Here is a 15,704-nt window from a genome sequence, read left to right on the forward strand (position 1 = left end):
TCGCGCCGTGCTACCCAATCGCACGCTGCCTTCGTGATTTGCCTGCCTTCCCCAAGTCGCTGCAGCCAATCACCGACCGCTTGTCTCTTCACTTTGCCCGCCCCGGGAGGTATTAGCCAATCAAAAGTCGGCATCCCGTCTAGAGGCTAATTGCCGAACGAAGCCGCACACCGCCTTCCGAGCCTTACGGGCCAATCGCAAATAGGCTTCGCGTCACACCGCGCATGCCAATTGCTGTCGTTCTAACCTCGTTTTCCCGCCCCTATCTTCTCTGGCCTATGGGTAACCGTCGCCGCACCCTTATTTGCCTGCCCAGTGCTGCACTGGCCAATCGGAGACCCTCGCTGACTATCGTTAGGCTGGCAAATCACTGACTGTCGTCCTGCCTCCCGCATTGAGATGGCCAATCTTGAACAACTCCACCGAGTTCTCTCTTGTAGTTGCCCTCCAGATTTCCAGATTCTCCCGGAATTCCTGAAAAGGGGATCGGACTGTGGCCATGACTACCGGGGCGGAAGTCCAATCCCGCAGAGGCTCGAGAAAGTGGGGGCGGGGCTACAGTTCTGCGGCGCGCGCAGGCCGCTGGGATTCTTGTGTAGACGTTGACCTTGGTGCTGACTAGTGCTGAGTATCTGACCTCAGTTCAAGAATAACGTAATTAGGGCTTCCGTGGTGGCGCAGTGGTTGAGAATCTGCCTGCCAATGCAGGGGACACGGGTTCGAGCCCTGGTCTGGGAAGAGCCCACATGCCGCGGAGCAGCTAGGCCCGTGAGCCACAATTACTGAGCCTGCGCGTCTGGAGCCTGTGCTCCGCAACAAGAGAGGCCGCGATAGTGAGAGGCCTGCGCACCGCGATGAAGAGTGGCCCCCACTTGCCGCAATTAAAGAAAGCCCTCGCACAGAAACGAAGACCCAACACAGCCAAAAATAAAAAAATAATTAAGAAAAAGAATAATTAAAACGTTAGGCACTGTTCTGGGCACATGATATGCATTAAGATTTCACAGCAACTTTGTGTTGCTGCAGGGACAGTTTTATCACCATGTTAATTTCCTGTGTTCCTGGAGGGGAAAATGTGAGTTTCAATGGAAATCTATGCGTTACCTACAGGAGCAGGGTGTCGCAAACTGTCGCCTGTGGGCCAAATCCTGTCGGCGCCGGTTTTGGTGAGGCTCGCGAGCTAAGAATTCTCTTACCTTTTTTAATTGGTCGGTGAAAAAAATCCAAATAATATTCTGGGACATGTGAAAATTATATGAAATTCAAATTTCCGAATCCTTAAATAAAGCTATGTTGGAACACGGTCATGCCCATTTGTTTCTTTATTGTCTACTCTCATTACAATGAGCAGTTGCAACAAAGATTGTATGGTCTGCAAAAACTAAACTATTTACTATTTGACTCTTTACAAAAAAAATTTTTTTTCCTCTTTGTTAGAGGACACCCTTCAGGGTTTTCTGATTTTGATTCTATGGGAGATATTTTATAAACCCTGTGGTTATAACTGATAACAGGGAAAAATAATTCTTCCCTATAGACATGCAAATGAATTCTGCCGAGTGGAGAGATGCCCACCCCCAATTTTTTTGCCTTCATTTGCACATTCATTTTACTGTGCTTGTTTTGTCTGTTGTTTGGTTCTTCTTTGATATGGGTTTAACGCCTGATCAGTTGCCTTTATTAACAACGAGTTAACAATTTTTAACACATGCTCATTTTTATTTCTGTATGAGAGTCGTGATTTTTACCTCTTTTGGGAAAATTATCCTTCAACACTTCCTATTGCTGTCAAGTAACTCAGCCTGGTATTCCAGGTTCCAGATTTTACTGCATTTTGGTGGAAAACCTCCAAAATGGTTAAAAGAGGGGGAAAAGTCAAATTATGATTCACGAAACAGAGTCAGGTAAACTTTTTCAGCAGAGAAGTGCATTTCATGGTGGCTGAAGCCCTGGCAACTTCAAGAGGTAAGAGAATCTTGCTGATTCTCTATTTTTCTCATCTGTGTTTTCCTCTCTCTAGATAGGTGCCTTGTTTTTGATGCTTTTATGATGGATAATGTCACCAGCATTAGAGGCATCAGGGACTGGGAATTTGTCTTTATGGTCTGACCATTTGGCAATCTCTATCAATGGATTACTGCTTTACTGGCTGAAAAGCAGTGGAGGATCCATTAAGAATTTAGTGCCCACCAGGAGGAACAGCTTTTGATGTCTAGACCTGTGATTTTGGGTGTTTCTGTTGAAGGAGTTTTCAGAACATGCCACCCCAAAATATGCTGCTCTGGCAGATTGATTACTTTGAGTTAAAGGCATTAATAAGACTGCAAGATGCAAGAAGGGCTCTTGGTCTTTCCTTTTTCTTACTGAAAGCAGGAAATAAAATTCCCATGGCAAAGGTGCCCTCCCTCTACTGGGAGGAAGAAACCCTCTTATCCCCAGAGACAGGGAGTCGAAGCTGAGAGAAATCTGTACAAACAGGTCTTGTTGAAATGACTCTTATCTTCCTTTAGTCTCCCTATGTACTTTAGTTGCTTTTCTGCAGTTGACGCTCTGTTCAACCTAGTAAATAACAAGTCTTTGGGTCTTAATTTTTCTTGCGAAGACTCCCACGTACATGTAAATAAATGTTTTATGCTTTTCCCCTGTTAATCTGTCTTGTGTGTCAGTCTCAGCCAGAGACTTGTGTGCCGAGAGCTTGGCTTGGCTTTCTGTCTGCTAGGGCATGCCGGTTTTGGTCCTACATGTCCAACCATCAGGTGAGAGCCCTGAGAATATGTAGATGACCAGAAAGAAATGTGGGTTGCACCCCATTTGTGGCTAGGGTCCTACCGACCACTGGACCACTGTTGCCAGCCTCTGAGGGGAATTGTCTAAGTCTTTCTCTCTTTTGGCCATCTTTGGGAGTGGCTCTGGATCTTGAGAGAGCTGCATTTTTTGCACCCTCTTTGGGGACCCCTCATGCATCCATGGTTTAGTCATAGAAGGCTGATTGGTTTTGGTTTTGAATCACTTGGAATAGGTATGCTTTTGGTTAAAAAAAAGAAGTTAAAAAATAAAAAGGGAGTTCAATACTGCCGGGAAAATTTACTGTTTGGGCTGAAACCTGATGATAAGATATTGAAAGGATTTTTTTTTAAAGGAACTCTATGTCAGAAATTGGCTTTATTGGAGACATATTCAGAGCCTGATTGGAACTATTTTCAAGGCCTTCTTCTTTCCTAAGCTAAAATGGAACTATGTACTCAGAGGGCTATTTGGAAATACACCGGCAAGAAAAATAGTTTAAAAAGGCTTCTTCACAAATATTAGTAACTTGTTCCATCTGCCAGAAACACACTTTGGATCCAACTTTTTTTTTCTTCAATAATGAGTTTAAAATTCTTGTACCTGTCTCATGGCTAAAATTTAAAAATAAAAGTTATAAGATCTCTGTTTGCTTCTGTCTCTATGTTTATGTATGTCTATATACATGTGATATTCTTCTACCTCTGGGAAGTATTGCTAAAAATTAACTTGTAAAAGAGCTCTATTTAATTGTCTTAAAAAAAAGTGCTTACGTAAGTTGATTAGTCAAACAAACTGGTTGTCTCTACTAGATGTTTAGATTATAAAACTGTAAATTCAAACTAAGAACAAAACAGACAATAAAAGTGAATTGCTTGATGTATATCAAGCACGACAGTAAATTTTAAAATAAAGGAGGTCATATATTTAACTTTTTACATTCTTTGCTTCTGTGATTTTTGATACTTGCTTGATTTATCAACAATAACAAGATTATGGCTAGCTATTTAATGACTCATGAAATTTTCATGAGTAATTTAAGCATAATTGTTAAAAACAAGTTAAGTAATAAACGTAAATGGGATAAAAGTTTATAAGTGAACTAATCAACAATAATTTTGTTTTATAATGCCTTCTTAAAAATAGTTTCCAGAATCATTTTGGAAAATTGAAACCTTATACTAAGTTAAGTGAAATGGTGGATATTCATTGAATATGTAGACAGTTTTCAAATACGAGAAAATACTAAAATATTAATCACTAAACATAAGTTTATCTTGTTGGCTTCTTAATTTTTACAAAGGGACTAATGATGTTTCCGTTAGTAAACACGTCCTTTGCCACATCAAAAAACTGTATTATAAGGAAGCATATGCCTCTAGAAATTATGAAATGATGTATTCATAAATTTGCTAATCTACTATAGAATGTTGGTATAAATGTTGGTAAGGCCACAGGCAGTTTACAATTGCTTGCTTCCTAGTTTTCACTGGAACTTAGGGTTATGAATTATAATCAATGTAAGTAAATGAAACTGCTAGGAATAATAAAGGTACAGAAAAAAAACTCTGTATGTGAAGTGTGCAAGGAAAATAAGATGTGTTTCTGCAGGAAAAAGTATGAGGTATGAAGGATGCGCTCTTTTTTTTTTAATTAGCAAGTATTTAATTTAATTAATTTATTTTTGGCTGTGTTGGGTCTTCGTTGCTGTGCATGGGCTTTCTCTAGTTGTGGCGAGCGGGGACTACTCTTCGTTGCGGTGCGCGGGCTTCCCATTGCGGTGGTTTCTCGTTGTGGAGCACAGGCTCTAGGCGCGTGGGCTTCAGCAGTTGTGGAGCACAGGCTCAGTAGTTGTGGCACTCGGGCTTAGTTGCTCCACGGCATGTGATGTCTTCCCGGACCAGTGATTGAACCCTTGTCCCCTGCATTGGCAGGCGGATTCTTAACCACTGAGCCACCAGGGAAGGCCAAGGATGCGTTCTTAGGAAGGAAAAAGAAGAGTAACTTTATCCCTGTTTAAGCGTATTTAGTGATTGTTTCAAAATACAAAAGAGGAAAATAAAGGAGAAAAACCTAAATGGATTTAGAAAGTTGGAGAGGGAGAAAGAGGAAATCTTATCTTGTGTGGTCAAATTGGCAAAAATTAAATGGATTATTATAAGAATTTTAAAAATGAGCTTTATTTTAAAAAAATTTTTTATTGAAATATAGTTGATTTACAATGTTGCATTAGTTGCAGGTGTACAGCAAAGTGATTCAGTTATACATACATATATACCTATCTATTCTTTTTTAGATTCTTTTTCATTATAGGTTATTACAAGATATTGAGTATAGTTCCCTGTGCCATACAGTAGGTCCTTGTTGGTTATCAACAATGAGCTTTAATATCAATAATGTGACTATGCAAAACTAGAATTTGACTTTCTTTCTCTGTTAAAAGAATAACATTTTCTTGGATTATTGTAAAAGATTTTTCTTTACCTGTTAAGTAATTCATATAGAAAACAAAGATTCTGTTTTATCAAAATGTTGTCTTTATCAAGTCTCTAATTAGGAAAACTGAGTCGTCTCAAAATTAAAAGAGCTGGAGCTTTTTCTTTTATTATGTTACTGTATTTGCCTATAAAATCTTTTATTGTCACTTTGGTTAAATAGGTAACTAAGTATTGTTTCATAATTATTTGTGAGCTTATTTAACCTAGTGTTCAAATCTTTGACATTTTGGACAAACTTCCCAAAATCAAATTCTAAATTTTATTTCCCCTACACTGTGTTTCCTCTTGAACCATGGTTGAAATTTTAGAATTGGAGCCACTAAACTCTGTCTGCCTACCTATAGGTCTGTAATTCAGAGAGGCCTTTACTTCTCACTATGTATGTTGTATTTTTCTACACCAGGAGGTGTGAGAGGCAGGATTCTAAGATATGGCCCCAAGATTTCTGCCTCAGATGTACATCAGTACATCCTCCTCAAGTGTAGGTAGAACTTGTGAATATGATAACATGCAAATATGACGTTATGTTGTATTTTAGAAGGGATTTTTTAAAAACTTATTTTACTGAACTATAGTTGATTTACAGTGGTGTGTTAATTTTTAGAAGGGATTTTGTAGGCATAAGTACCCTAGTCAGTTAATTAAAAAGGAGCTTGGTTAGTGCCCTCACTGTGATACATTTCTTTTTTTTAAATTGAAGTATAGTTGTATAATATTATGTAAGTTATAGGTATACAGTATAGTGATTCACAACTTTTAAAGGTTATACTCCATTTGTAGTTATTATAAAATATTGGTGGGACTTCCCTGGCAGCTCAGTGGATAAGACTCCCTGCTCCCAATGCAGGGGGCCTGGGTTCGATCCCTGGTCAGGGAACTAGATCCCACATGCATGCCACATCTAAGAGTTTGCGTGCCACAACTAAGGAGCCCACCTGCCACAACTAAGACCTGGTGCAACCAAATAAATAAATAAATATTTTTTAAAAAAATTGGGCTTCCCTGGTGGCACAGTGGTTAAGAATCCGCCTGCCAATGCAGGTGACACGGGTTCGAGCCCTGGTCCGGGAAGATCCCACATGCCACAAAACAACTAAGCCGATGTGCCACAACTACTGAGCCTGTGCTCTAGAGCCCGCGAGCCACAACTACTGAGCCTGCATGCCACAACTACTGAAGCCTGTGCGCCGAGAGCCCATGCTCCGCAACAAGGGAAGCCACCGCAATGAGAAGCCCGTGCACCGCAACGAAGAGCAGCCCCCGCTTGCCACAACCAGAGAAAAGCCCACGTGCAGCAACAAAGACCCAACGCAGCCAAAAATAAAATAAATAAAATAATTTAAAAAAATATTGGCTATAGTGCCCGTGTTGTAGAATATATCCTTGTAGCTTATTTTATACCTAATAGTCTGTACCTCTTAATCCCCTACCCCTATATTGCCCCTCTCCCCTCCCCCTACCCACTGGTAACCACTAGCTTCTTCTCTATATCTGTGAGGTCTGCTGCTTTTTTTTTTTTTTTAACATCTTTATTGGAGAATAATTGTTTTACAATTGTATGTCAGGTTCTGCTTCCTAACAAAGTGAATCAGTTATACATATACATATATCCCCATATCTCCTCCCTCTTGCCTCTCCCTCCCACCCTCCCTATCCCACCCCTCTAGGTGGTCACAAAGCACTGAGCTGATCTCCCTGTGTTATGCGGCTGCTTCCCACTAGCTATCTATTTTACATTTGGTAGTGTATAGATGTCCATGCCACTCTGCTTTTTTGTTACATTCACTAGTTGGTTGTATTTTTTAGCTCTGTGATGCATTTCTTTAAAAAAAATTTTTTTTAGTATTTATTTATTTGTTTATTTTATTTTTGGCTGCGTTTGGGTCTTAGTTGCAGCTCGTGGGATCTTTCGTTGTGGTGTGTGGGCTCCAGAGAGCGTGGGCTCAGTAGCTGTGCTGCGCAGGCTTAGTTGCCCTGCAGCATGTGGGATCTTAGTTCCCCGACCAGGGATCGAACTCCCATCCCCTGGATTGGAAGGCAGATTCTTAAGCACTGGACCACCAGGGAAGTCCCTGTGATACAATTCTATTTGGCAGATTCCTGAAGGTGCATTGGCTGATGTTAGGGAACCACAGGACAGCATTATCAATCCTAATTCCAGTTATTCGTCCAAATGTGAACTTGGCCACAATCCCACCACATTGCGTTTAGTCATCCCCTCTCCTTAGGCTCCTCTGGTCTGTGATTCTTTCAGGGTTTTTTCTTGTTTTTCATGACCTTGACACTTTTGAAGAGGACCGGTGGGACATTTTGTAGAATGTCCCTCCATCTTGGTTTGGGTGCTGTTTTCTTGTGGTTAGACTGGGGTTCTGGGTCTTTAGGGAGAATCCCACAGAGGTGGTGTCCTCCTTGCATCAGATGGTGCGTGTGATATCACACGATTTACCCCGGTGACGCTAACTCGGATCACATGATGTTAACCAGGATCACGTGAGGCTCACCGGGCTCACGTGATTAAGGGACGTCTGCCAGGTGTTTCTACTCCACTGTCAGGTTACCATTTCTCCCTTTCCCTACTCTTTGGAATTGAGTTCCAAAATCCAGTCCACTCTCAGGGCTAGAGTGAGGGGGTGGAATTAAGCTCCACCTCCTGGAAGACAGACTGTTTCCAGATACAATTTCACCAGCCATTTTCAAGAAACTAAGTTGGACTTTTGGGAGCCAGTGCTTACAAAACTCTCACAGGAAAACTGGCTTGTCCCTGGCTTGAGGGTCAGCCCTACAGGTCCAGCCGGGCCAACCAAGATCCTTGCCATACTTTGGGGACATCAAAGAAGAGAGAAATTCACCAAAAGGCACAGGTGAAACTGCAGGTGAAACTCGAGTTATCTCCAGTTAACAAATGATAGAGGCTTTTAGAAGTCCACCCTGAGATTCTTTACAGAAACTGCCAGTAAAGCAAACTGAACTCCTGCTGCACCTGTGTAAAATAATCAGGGCAAATCCCATGAGACCTGTCAAGGAAGGACTTTCTTTGAGATTTTATTTTATTTTTTATTTTTATTTTTTTGGCTGAGTTGGGTCTTCGTTGCTGCACGTGGGGTTTCTCTAGTTGTGGAGAGCGGGGGCTACTCTTCACTGCGGTACGCCGTCTTCTCATTGTGGTAGCTTCTCTTGTTGAGGATCACAGGCTCTATGGCATGTGGGCTTCAGTAGTTGTGGCCTGAGGGCTCAGTAGTTGTGGCGCACAGGCTTAGTTGCTCTTCGGTATGTGGGATCTTCCCGGACCAGGGCTCGAACCCATGTCCCCTGCATTGGCAGGTGGATTCTTAACCACTGTGCCACCAGGGAAGTCCTGAGACTATTTTTAACAAAAGGCACAGCTCAAATATCATTCAGTCATTAAAAAAAAAAAGAAGGAAATCCTGCTACTTGTGGCACCATGGATGAACCTGGGGGGCGTTATGCTAAGTGAAATTAGACAGACAGTGAAAGACAAATTATGATTTAGTTTATATGTGGAATCTAAAATAGCCAAGCTCGGGCTTCCCTGGTGGCGCAGTGGTTAAGAATCTGCCTGCCAGTGCAGGGGACATGGGTTCGAGGCCTGGTCTGGGAAGATCCCACATGCTGCGGAGCAACTGAGCCCGTGTGCCACAACTACTGAGCCTGTGCTCTAGAGCCCGCGAGCCACAACTACTGAAGCCTGCGTGCCTAGTAGTCGTAGTTGAAGTTGAAGCCACCGCAATGAGAAGCCCGTGCACTGCAGCGAAGAGTAGCCCCTGCTCGCCGCAACTAGAGAAAGACCACGTGCAGCAATGAAGACCCAATGCAGCCTAAAATAAATAAGTAAAATAAATTTATTAAAAAAATAAACATCCATTTTTATAAATAAATAAAATAGCCAAGCTCATAGAAACAGAAGAACGTTGGTTTTCAGGGGCTGGTGGGGAGGGAAGGAATGGGGAGATGTTGGTCAAAGGGTACAACTTTCACCGTAAGATAGTAAGTCCTGAGGATCTAAGGTACAGCATGGTTACTATAGTTAACAGCACTGTATTGTACACTTGAAAGTTACTAAGCAAATAGATCTTAAGCATTCTCACCACACACACCAACCATGGATCATGTAGGACTATAGTACATATTTAGTGAAAAAAATTCGTGTAGAAGTGGACCCATGCAGTTCAAGCCCATGTTGTTCAAGGGTCAACTGTATTAAAATTAGAAAAACATAAAGCTGGGTGGGAAAAAAAGGAAGAGCTCTCCCATCCCCTGCCCCTGTGAAAAAGTCGGTTTTGCACAATTATTTCAATATTCCTGACCTATAAATCCGTCTGTTCTTTGAATATCTGACCTGTTTCCCTAATTAATCATGAATTAAATAAAATCTTTAACATGGATTCATTTTACATCAGTATGAGAATCACGATTTCTCCTTTCTTTGAAAATTATCCTGTAACATGCCCTGTCGTTCTTAGGTGCCTCAGCCTGGCATTCTTTTTTTTTTTTTTTTTTTCTTTGGCTGCATTGGATCTTCATTGCTGCGCATGGGCTTTCTCTAGTTGTGGTGAGCAGGGGCTACTCTTCGTTGCGGTGCATGGGCTTCTTATTGCGGTGGCTTCTGTTGTTACGAAGTACGGGCTCTAGGCACATGGTCTTCAGTAGTTGTGGCTCACGGGCTCTAGAGCTCAGGCTCAGTAGTTGTGGCACACGGGCTTAGTTGCTCTGTGGCATGTGGGATCTTCCCGGGTCGGGATCGAACCCTTGTCCCCTGCATTGGCAGGCAGATTCCCACTGTGCCACCAGGGAAGTCCCTCAGCCTGCCATTCTAACTCCAGATTTTGCTGCTATCTGGGCCTTTTTACACTGGTTCCCCTTCCCTGAAACACCATGATTTCCCCCCAGTGAACATATTCTTTCAGACTCCCCAGACAAGGTCCCTGCCCCATCCTCTGGCCTTGCCTGGCTCCAGTTACCATTCTCTGGCTTAACCCATAACACCCAATGTGAGGCAACAAAAAGGGGTAGCTAGGGATGTTTGCTGAATTAATAAATACATTTTCTGCCTAATGAACTCCTAGTCACCCTTCAAAACCCCAGTCCCAATGACCCTCCTCCCTATGCAGAACGTTCACTCCTCCTCTGGGTTCTCTAGTGCTGGTGCCTCCCCCTCTAGCCCATCCCTGCCCCCATGGGACTAGGGATGTCTGTCTGGCTCTGCATCCCCTGGACAGGGGGCTTCTCAGGGGTTCCAGCATTGTGCAGATCCAGGAAAAGGGGATTTGCTGACTTAACAAATGAATCACAACATCCAGAAGTGTTTATTGAACTAGTTTCAGTGTAGCACCGTTCTCAGTGGGGCAAGATTCTTGATCTCAGGGCAGAATTTTGAGTCTCGGCTTCGTGGAATGTGTAGAAGTTATCTGGATGATAAGTAGTGGCTGCTGACTCAGGGATCAAAAAATGAGCGCAGGTGGGATCTTGTTCTTCCTGCATCAGTTCCCTCCCAGGGCACCGGCCATCACTTGAAGCAGACTTCCTTGTGGGAACTGGCTATGAGTTGGCAGACATCCGGCTTCTCGCCCTGGAGGAGATGGCCAGGAGTTGGGGTCCTGAAAGGAGACCCTGCCCCCACCAGCTGAATCCCTCTGTCCCCTGTCTAGCTTACCTGGTATAACTGGCAGACGAGGCATAAGAGCTGGTCCTTCTCTTTCATGGGTTTCTGCACAAGCAAGACAGGAGGTCTTAAGTCCCACCTGCCCCAACCAACCCGTGCTTGGCCCAGAAGGGGCTGCAAATGGCCCCAAGTCTGGCCCCTGCCTCCTGCCTCCCAGCCCAGTGGTCACATCCATCAACCCGGTCCCTGCCTGGGGGATGACCTGAGGGCTGCAAGAGTTCTTACCCCATTGACGACGACCCAGGGCACATACTCGTGGGGTGGCTGCAGAGCATCCGTGAGCTGGGCATTGATGTGCAAGAGCTGCATGCCACGGTCCCCTGTGGCACACTCCATGATGGAGTCAGGGGACACCTTTGGAGCATAGATCTGCAGGCACTGAGGGCAGAGGGGGAGCTGGCCAGCTGGGGTGCTGTCTCAGCTTCCTCCCTGTTATCTCCCCAACGGTCCTCCCACTAGAACCACCCCACACCCCAAGCCAAGCTTTTGTTTCCTCACTAGCAACAGGAGACAGTTGGGTTCACAGGGATGCAGCAATGCCCATAAACAATGGGTGCTTAATACATGCCTGAGTGGAGGCCCCCAAGGTAGGGGCTCAGGCTGCTCCTGTCTCCCATAAGACCAGACCCGCAGCCCGACCCCTATAGTGTTTTATTTTCCTGAGAGCATCCGTACTTGCTCTTCCCTCTGCCAGGAGCACTTTTCCTTCCCCTTCCCCTGAGTCTCCTGAGCGTTCCCTCATCCTTTGCACTCCATAGTATGACTCTGCAGGGCCTGGAGGTGTCTCAGGGTGGCTCAGGTCTCTTGGGTGGCCCAGATGTTTGATGAATGAATAAACAATCAGGGCAGATGGGTCACTCCTTTGGGAGTTCTTTTTCATAACCCGCCAGGGAGTTAAGTGGGCCTGTCCTGTCATCTCCTTACCCCAGAGAAGGATCACCATCTGTGTCCCTTCACATTCCTGTTTGTCAGAGCCCAGCTCGGAGGCATCTTGTCCAGGAAGCCCTCCCTGATCTACCCACGTCCCCAGAAGATCTTTGTTCTCTCGATTCAGAGATCGAGGCTTCGAGAGGGGAGGCTGTCTTCCTGGGGCTGCACGGAGAGTGGTAGTTGTGGCCAGCACTTGAACCTGGGTCTGTCTGGATGCAGGAAGGCCAGGGCCCTCCAACCCAGGCTGAGTGAGGGGCATTGCTCACCGGCTTCAGATTTTTCTCCATGTCATCCATTTCTTCTAGGCAGACAATGGTCAGGAAGGCCGCGCTCCTCTCCAGCTGGTCCAACAGGCAGGCCTGGGGTGGGGGGGGGGGCAGGCAAGGATGTGAGGGTGGCCCAGAGCACCCCAAGACCACTCCGGGAATAACCACGAGTGTCCACTAATAAAGCGGAGAATGAAGGCACACAGGCAAGGGACGGAGTTGGCTGCAGTCCATCCCTTCTGAGTCTTGATTTCATTTTCCTTATCGTGGGCAGTCTCCCCAGCCTCGTGCCCCCAACTCGGGAACTCTGGGGGCTGCTCACCTCCACCTTGTTAAGCTTGCACTCCTGCTCGCCGTGCTGGCACGTGAACTCCCACCTGCCGCTGATGTTCTGTTCCTGAGAAGCAGTGGGGTGAGTGCTGGCTGCCTCCCCACCCAGACCCCCTTCCCCTGGCCACAGGCCTCAGTTTCACCCGTACCCACGCACCTGAGCGTTTCCGTAGGGCACCAGCGTGACATTGAGGATTTCCCAGACCATCAGCCACGTCGGAAAGAGCTCTCGGATCAGGAAGTACCGGCAGCCGGGGCACAGTGACTCATAGTAGAGGCTCACGTTGATGGGCGGAGGGTCAGACTTCCGGAGGGGCGCCTGCAGGCACAGCTCACCGGCCTGCGTGGAAGGAAGGGATGTGATTCAAATGCAGCTCTGCTTGATTCTCTTGCAGGAAGGGAGCTGCAAACAGTAGGTGCTCCACCTCACACTCCTTCCGGACCTTGCCAGGGGGAATCCTGACTCTGAGGCTTAACGGCATTCCTAAATACTCCTAAATATCAGTCTGTCTGCAGAATGGATGTGACAAAGATTTGCAAACAGTAGGCAGTTAATGAATGCACAAGTCTTGCTTTCTTCCTCCAGGTGAGGTGAAACTCCTCACCCAGGGGCACGCCATGCAGTAAGAATTCAAGGCATGCACATTTCTGGTCTCTGCTGTCAATCCTGCCTTCTCAGTCCTGCCTTCTCGTGAGGCATACCACTAAGGCAGGCTCATTCATTTCCACTTCATCCCTAGAGCCTTCGCCCTGAACTGAGCAAGGCCCTACATACCCGCTGACTCATTTATCCTTCCTCTCCACGGGCCCACTGAACCCCTCCCAAGGCTACTGCAGAGGCGGCGCCTAATAGGTGTTGACTTCCGCCCGCTGAGGGGCGGCGGACGGTCGCATCTGTGAGCGAGTCGTTCAGCCTCCAGGGCATCTGCTTCCTCCGCACCAGGAGCACGCGAGCTCTTCCCCGACCGAAATGCACCCAATAAGGAGCCCCTAATGAATGCGGTGGCCATGCGCAGGCCGCTTAGCTAGTCTGGGCTTCCCCTGGCCTAAAAGAGGAGACTCTGATTCCTGCTCTAGATGTACACAGTAGGTGCTCAATGCACCCTGGGGGGGCGGGGGGAGTTGCGGGAGGATGGGGTGGGGGGACAGCTGAGCGACTCAGACTCCAGTTAGGGAAGCAAAAGGGAAAGGGAAGTATGGCCAAAGTGTAAGGATTGAAGCGGGGGTGGGGTGGGGGGGGGCGGCCGGCACCGACCCGGGCAGCGTCCCCTCCGGACCCCGGTCGTCCCCGTCGAAGTCTGGGGAGCGGGAGGAGCCGCGGGCACCTCGCCTGGGCGCTGGTCCCCGCCTGCCCGCCCGCCGCGTCGCCTTCTCTACCTCGCAGGGGGCCGCCCCCTCGGGGAGTATTTCCAGCGGGGACGCCCGCGCCGCAGCGGCGACCTCCAGCAGCAGCAGGAGAGGCAGGAACAGCAGGAGAGGCGACGAGGCCATCACAGTGGGGGCGAACGTGCGACGGCGGGAGCAGCGTCCCGGGGAAGAAGCCGCCTTTAACCAGGCGGTGGCCCAGCCCCCAGGCCGGGCCGGCCTCCAGGTGCACACGCCTCTCTCGGGGGCCGGGGCTGACGTCTCTAGGGATCTCTACTTTTTTCTCTCTCTCTCTGGGTCTTTCTTTCCACCCCGACCCCACCCGCATCCCACAGCCCGCCAGGTGCTGGGCTCCCAAACTCCTGGACAACGTGCTGCCCTTCGATCTTCCCCGACACTTCCCCGTAATCAGCCCCGTCCAGTCCTGTGAGGCTGGGGCTTGAGCACCTTGAGCGGAGGATAGGTGGGGGCTTAGAGACAGAGACACGGAGAGACCAAGAGATAGGAGGGTCTCTATGGGTCCACGGATCCCTCTGGGGGCCGCCAGGGTGCTCCAGGCCCCTGGTCCTAGCCCGGGGACCCCGCCTCCCCACACCATGCTCCGATGAGAGGTGATCCCTGGCCTGGGAGCAGGCAGGAGCTGAGCAGCCCGGGCCCTTTCCCCTAGCCTGGCCCGGACCCCCCTAATTCTCAACCTCCACCCCCTCCCCCTCTCAGGCTCCAGAGCCCAGACGCTCCAGATCCACCAGCGTGGTCCCGTGGGGCTGACTCAGGCTTGGCCACAGCTGGGCCAGAAAGCAGAAGCCAGCGCAGGGAGGGGCTCCCTTCTCTTGGCTCCCTCACCCCTGGCTGGGGGGTGGGGAGAGAAAAAAGCTGGTGTTCCTTCTTTCCACCGTCCAAAGGCTTGAGGAGGGGGGCATCCCTGCCCTCAGCCAGCGCCCTTGTCAGAAGAGAGGCCCGGGTTGGAGCAGTCATTATTACCTGAAGCCTGTACTCTGTACATGGAGCCGGGGCGGGGGATCCCCGGAGGACCCAAACCCACAGGAATCAGCCAAACCCACGTTTGCTCTGGGACGGTGTGGGCATCTCAAGTGATGAAGCCTCAACTCATTCTGTAAAACGGGAGAAGTGAGGTTTGGGGAATAAAGCTACCATGGAGGGCTCAGAGCAGAGGGAGAGTTGCCCCAGGCTGGGTGTGGAGGTGACACAGGTGAGCCTGGGAAGGTGTTGACGGGACAGCAGTGAGGGCAGGGAGAGTAGCCCAGATAAGGGCTTGGCGGCTGGTAGTGTTGGGGGAAGTAACCGAGACGTTCAGACTTCAAGGCCTTGACACGACACAGACTCAGATCCCACCAGAGAAAATGCTCACCCGTGGGCTGGAAAACGCCCAGTCCTCCGCTCCACAGCCCGTGTCCCGCTTCATTTCTGGGGAAACCGTGGCCCGCGTGGCCCACATTCATAGCAGCAGGATGCTGCTGGATGAACCCCCCACCCCATTCTTCTGAACCCTTAACAAAACCCACTTCCTTTGTGAAACCTGCAAGACTAAGCAACACAGCTTTGGGGAACTAGTGTGTGCTCGGTCCTGTACTGGGCAGGACAGAAGAAATAGCAATAAATATAATTGCTACTATTTTTCCGGTGGTTATTAAACACCAGCCCTATTGGAGGAATTCATAAATGTAACCTCACCCATTTGATTGTGGAACCCTCAGAGGTGTCCACTGGGGGCAGGGGTAGAAACTACTGACCCTACTTGGTAAGAGGAAACAGGATCAGAGAGGGGAGGTGACGTCTCTGAGAAAACACAGTTGACTGAGTGTGGGGACTGGCTAGAGGCTCTGTGGGCCG

The 15,704-nt window shown here is 47.7% G+C and overlaps 1 protein-coding gene across 1 annotated transcript; it reads right to left on the reverse strand.

Moving 5' to 3' along the window:
• Positions 1-10,587: 10,587 nt before the first annotated feature.
• On the reverse strand, positions 10,588-14,062 carry IFI30 (IFI30 lysosomal thiol reductase). Its single transcript, XM_068536736.1, has 7 exons — positions 13,866-14,062; positions 12,646-12,828; positions 12,481-12,555; positions 12,159-12,251; positions 11,188-11,340; positions 10,954-11,007; positions 10,588-10,869 (listed from the first exon to the last, which is right to left on the reverse strand). Exons 1-7 carry the CDS (start codon positions 13,977-13,979, stop codon positions 10,807-10,809), a joined length of 735 nt encoding a protein of 244 aa, XP_068392837.1. The 5' UTR covers positions 13,980-14,062; the 3' UTR covers positions 10,588-10,806.
• Between the last annotated feature and the right edge of the window lie 1,642 nt (positions 14,063-15,704).

This window comes from Eschrichtius robustus, chromosome 2, assembly GCF_028021215.1.
Source record: "Eschrichtius robustus isolate mEscRob2 chromosome 2, mEscRob2.pri, whole genome shotgun sequence".
In the NCBI taxonomy this organism is placed as follows: domain Eukaryota; kingdom Metazoa; phylum Chordata; class Mammalia; order Artiodactyla; family Eschrichtiidae; genus Eschrichtius; species Eschrichtius robustus.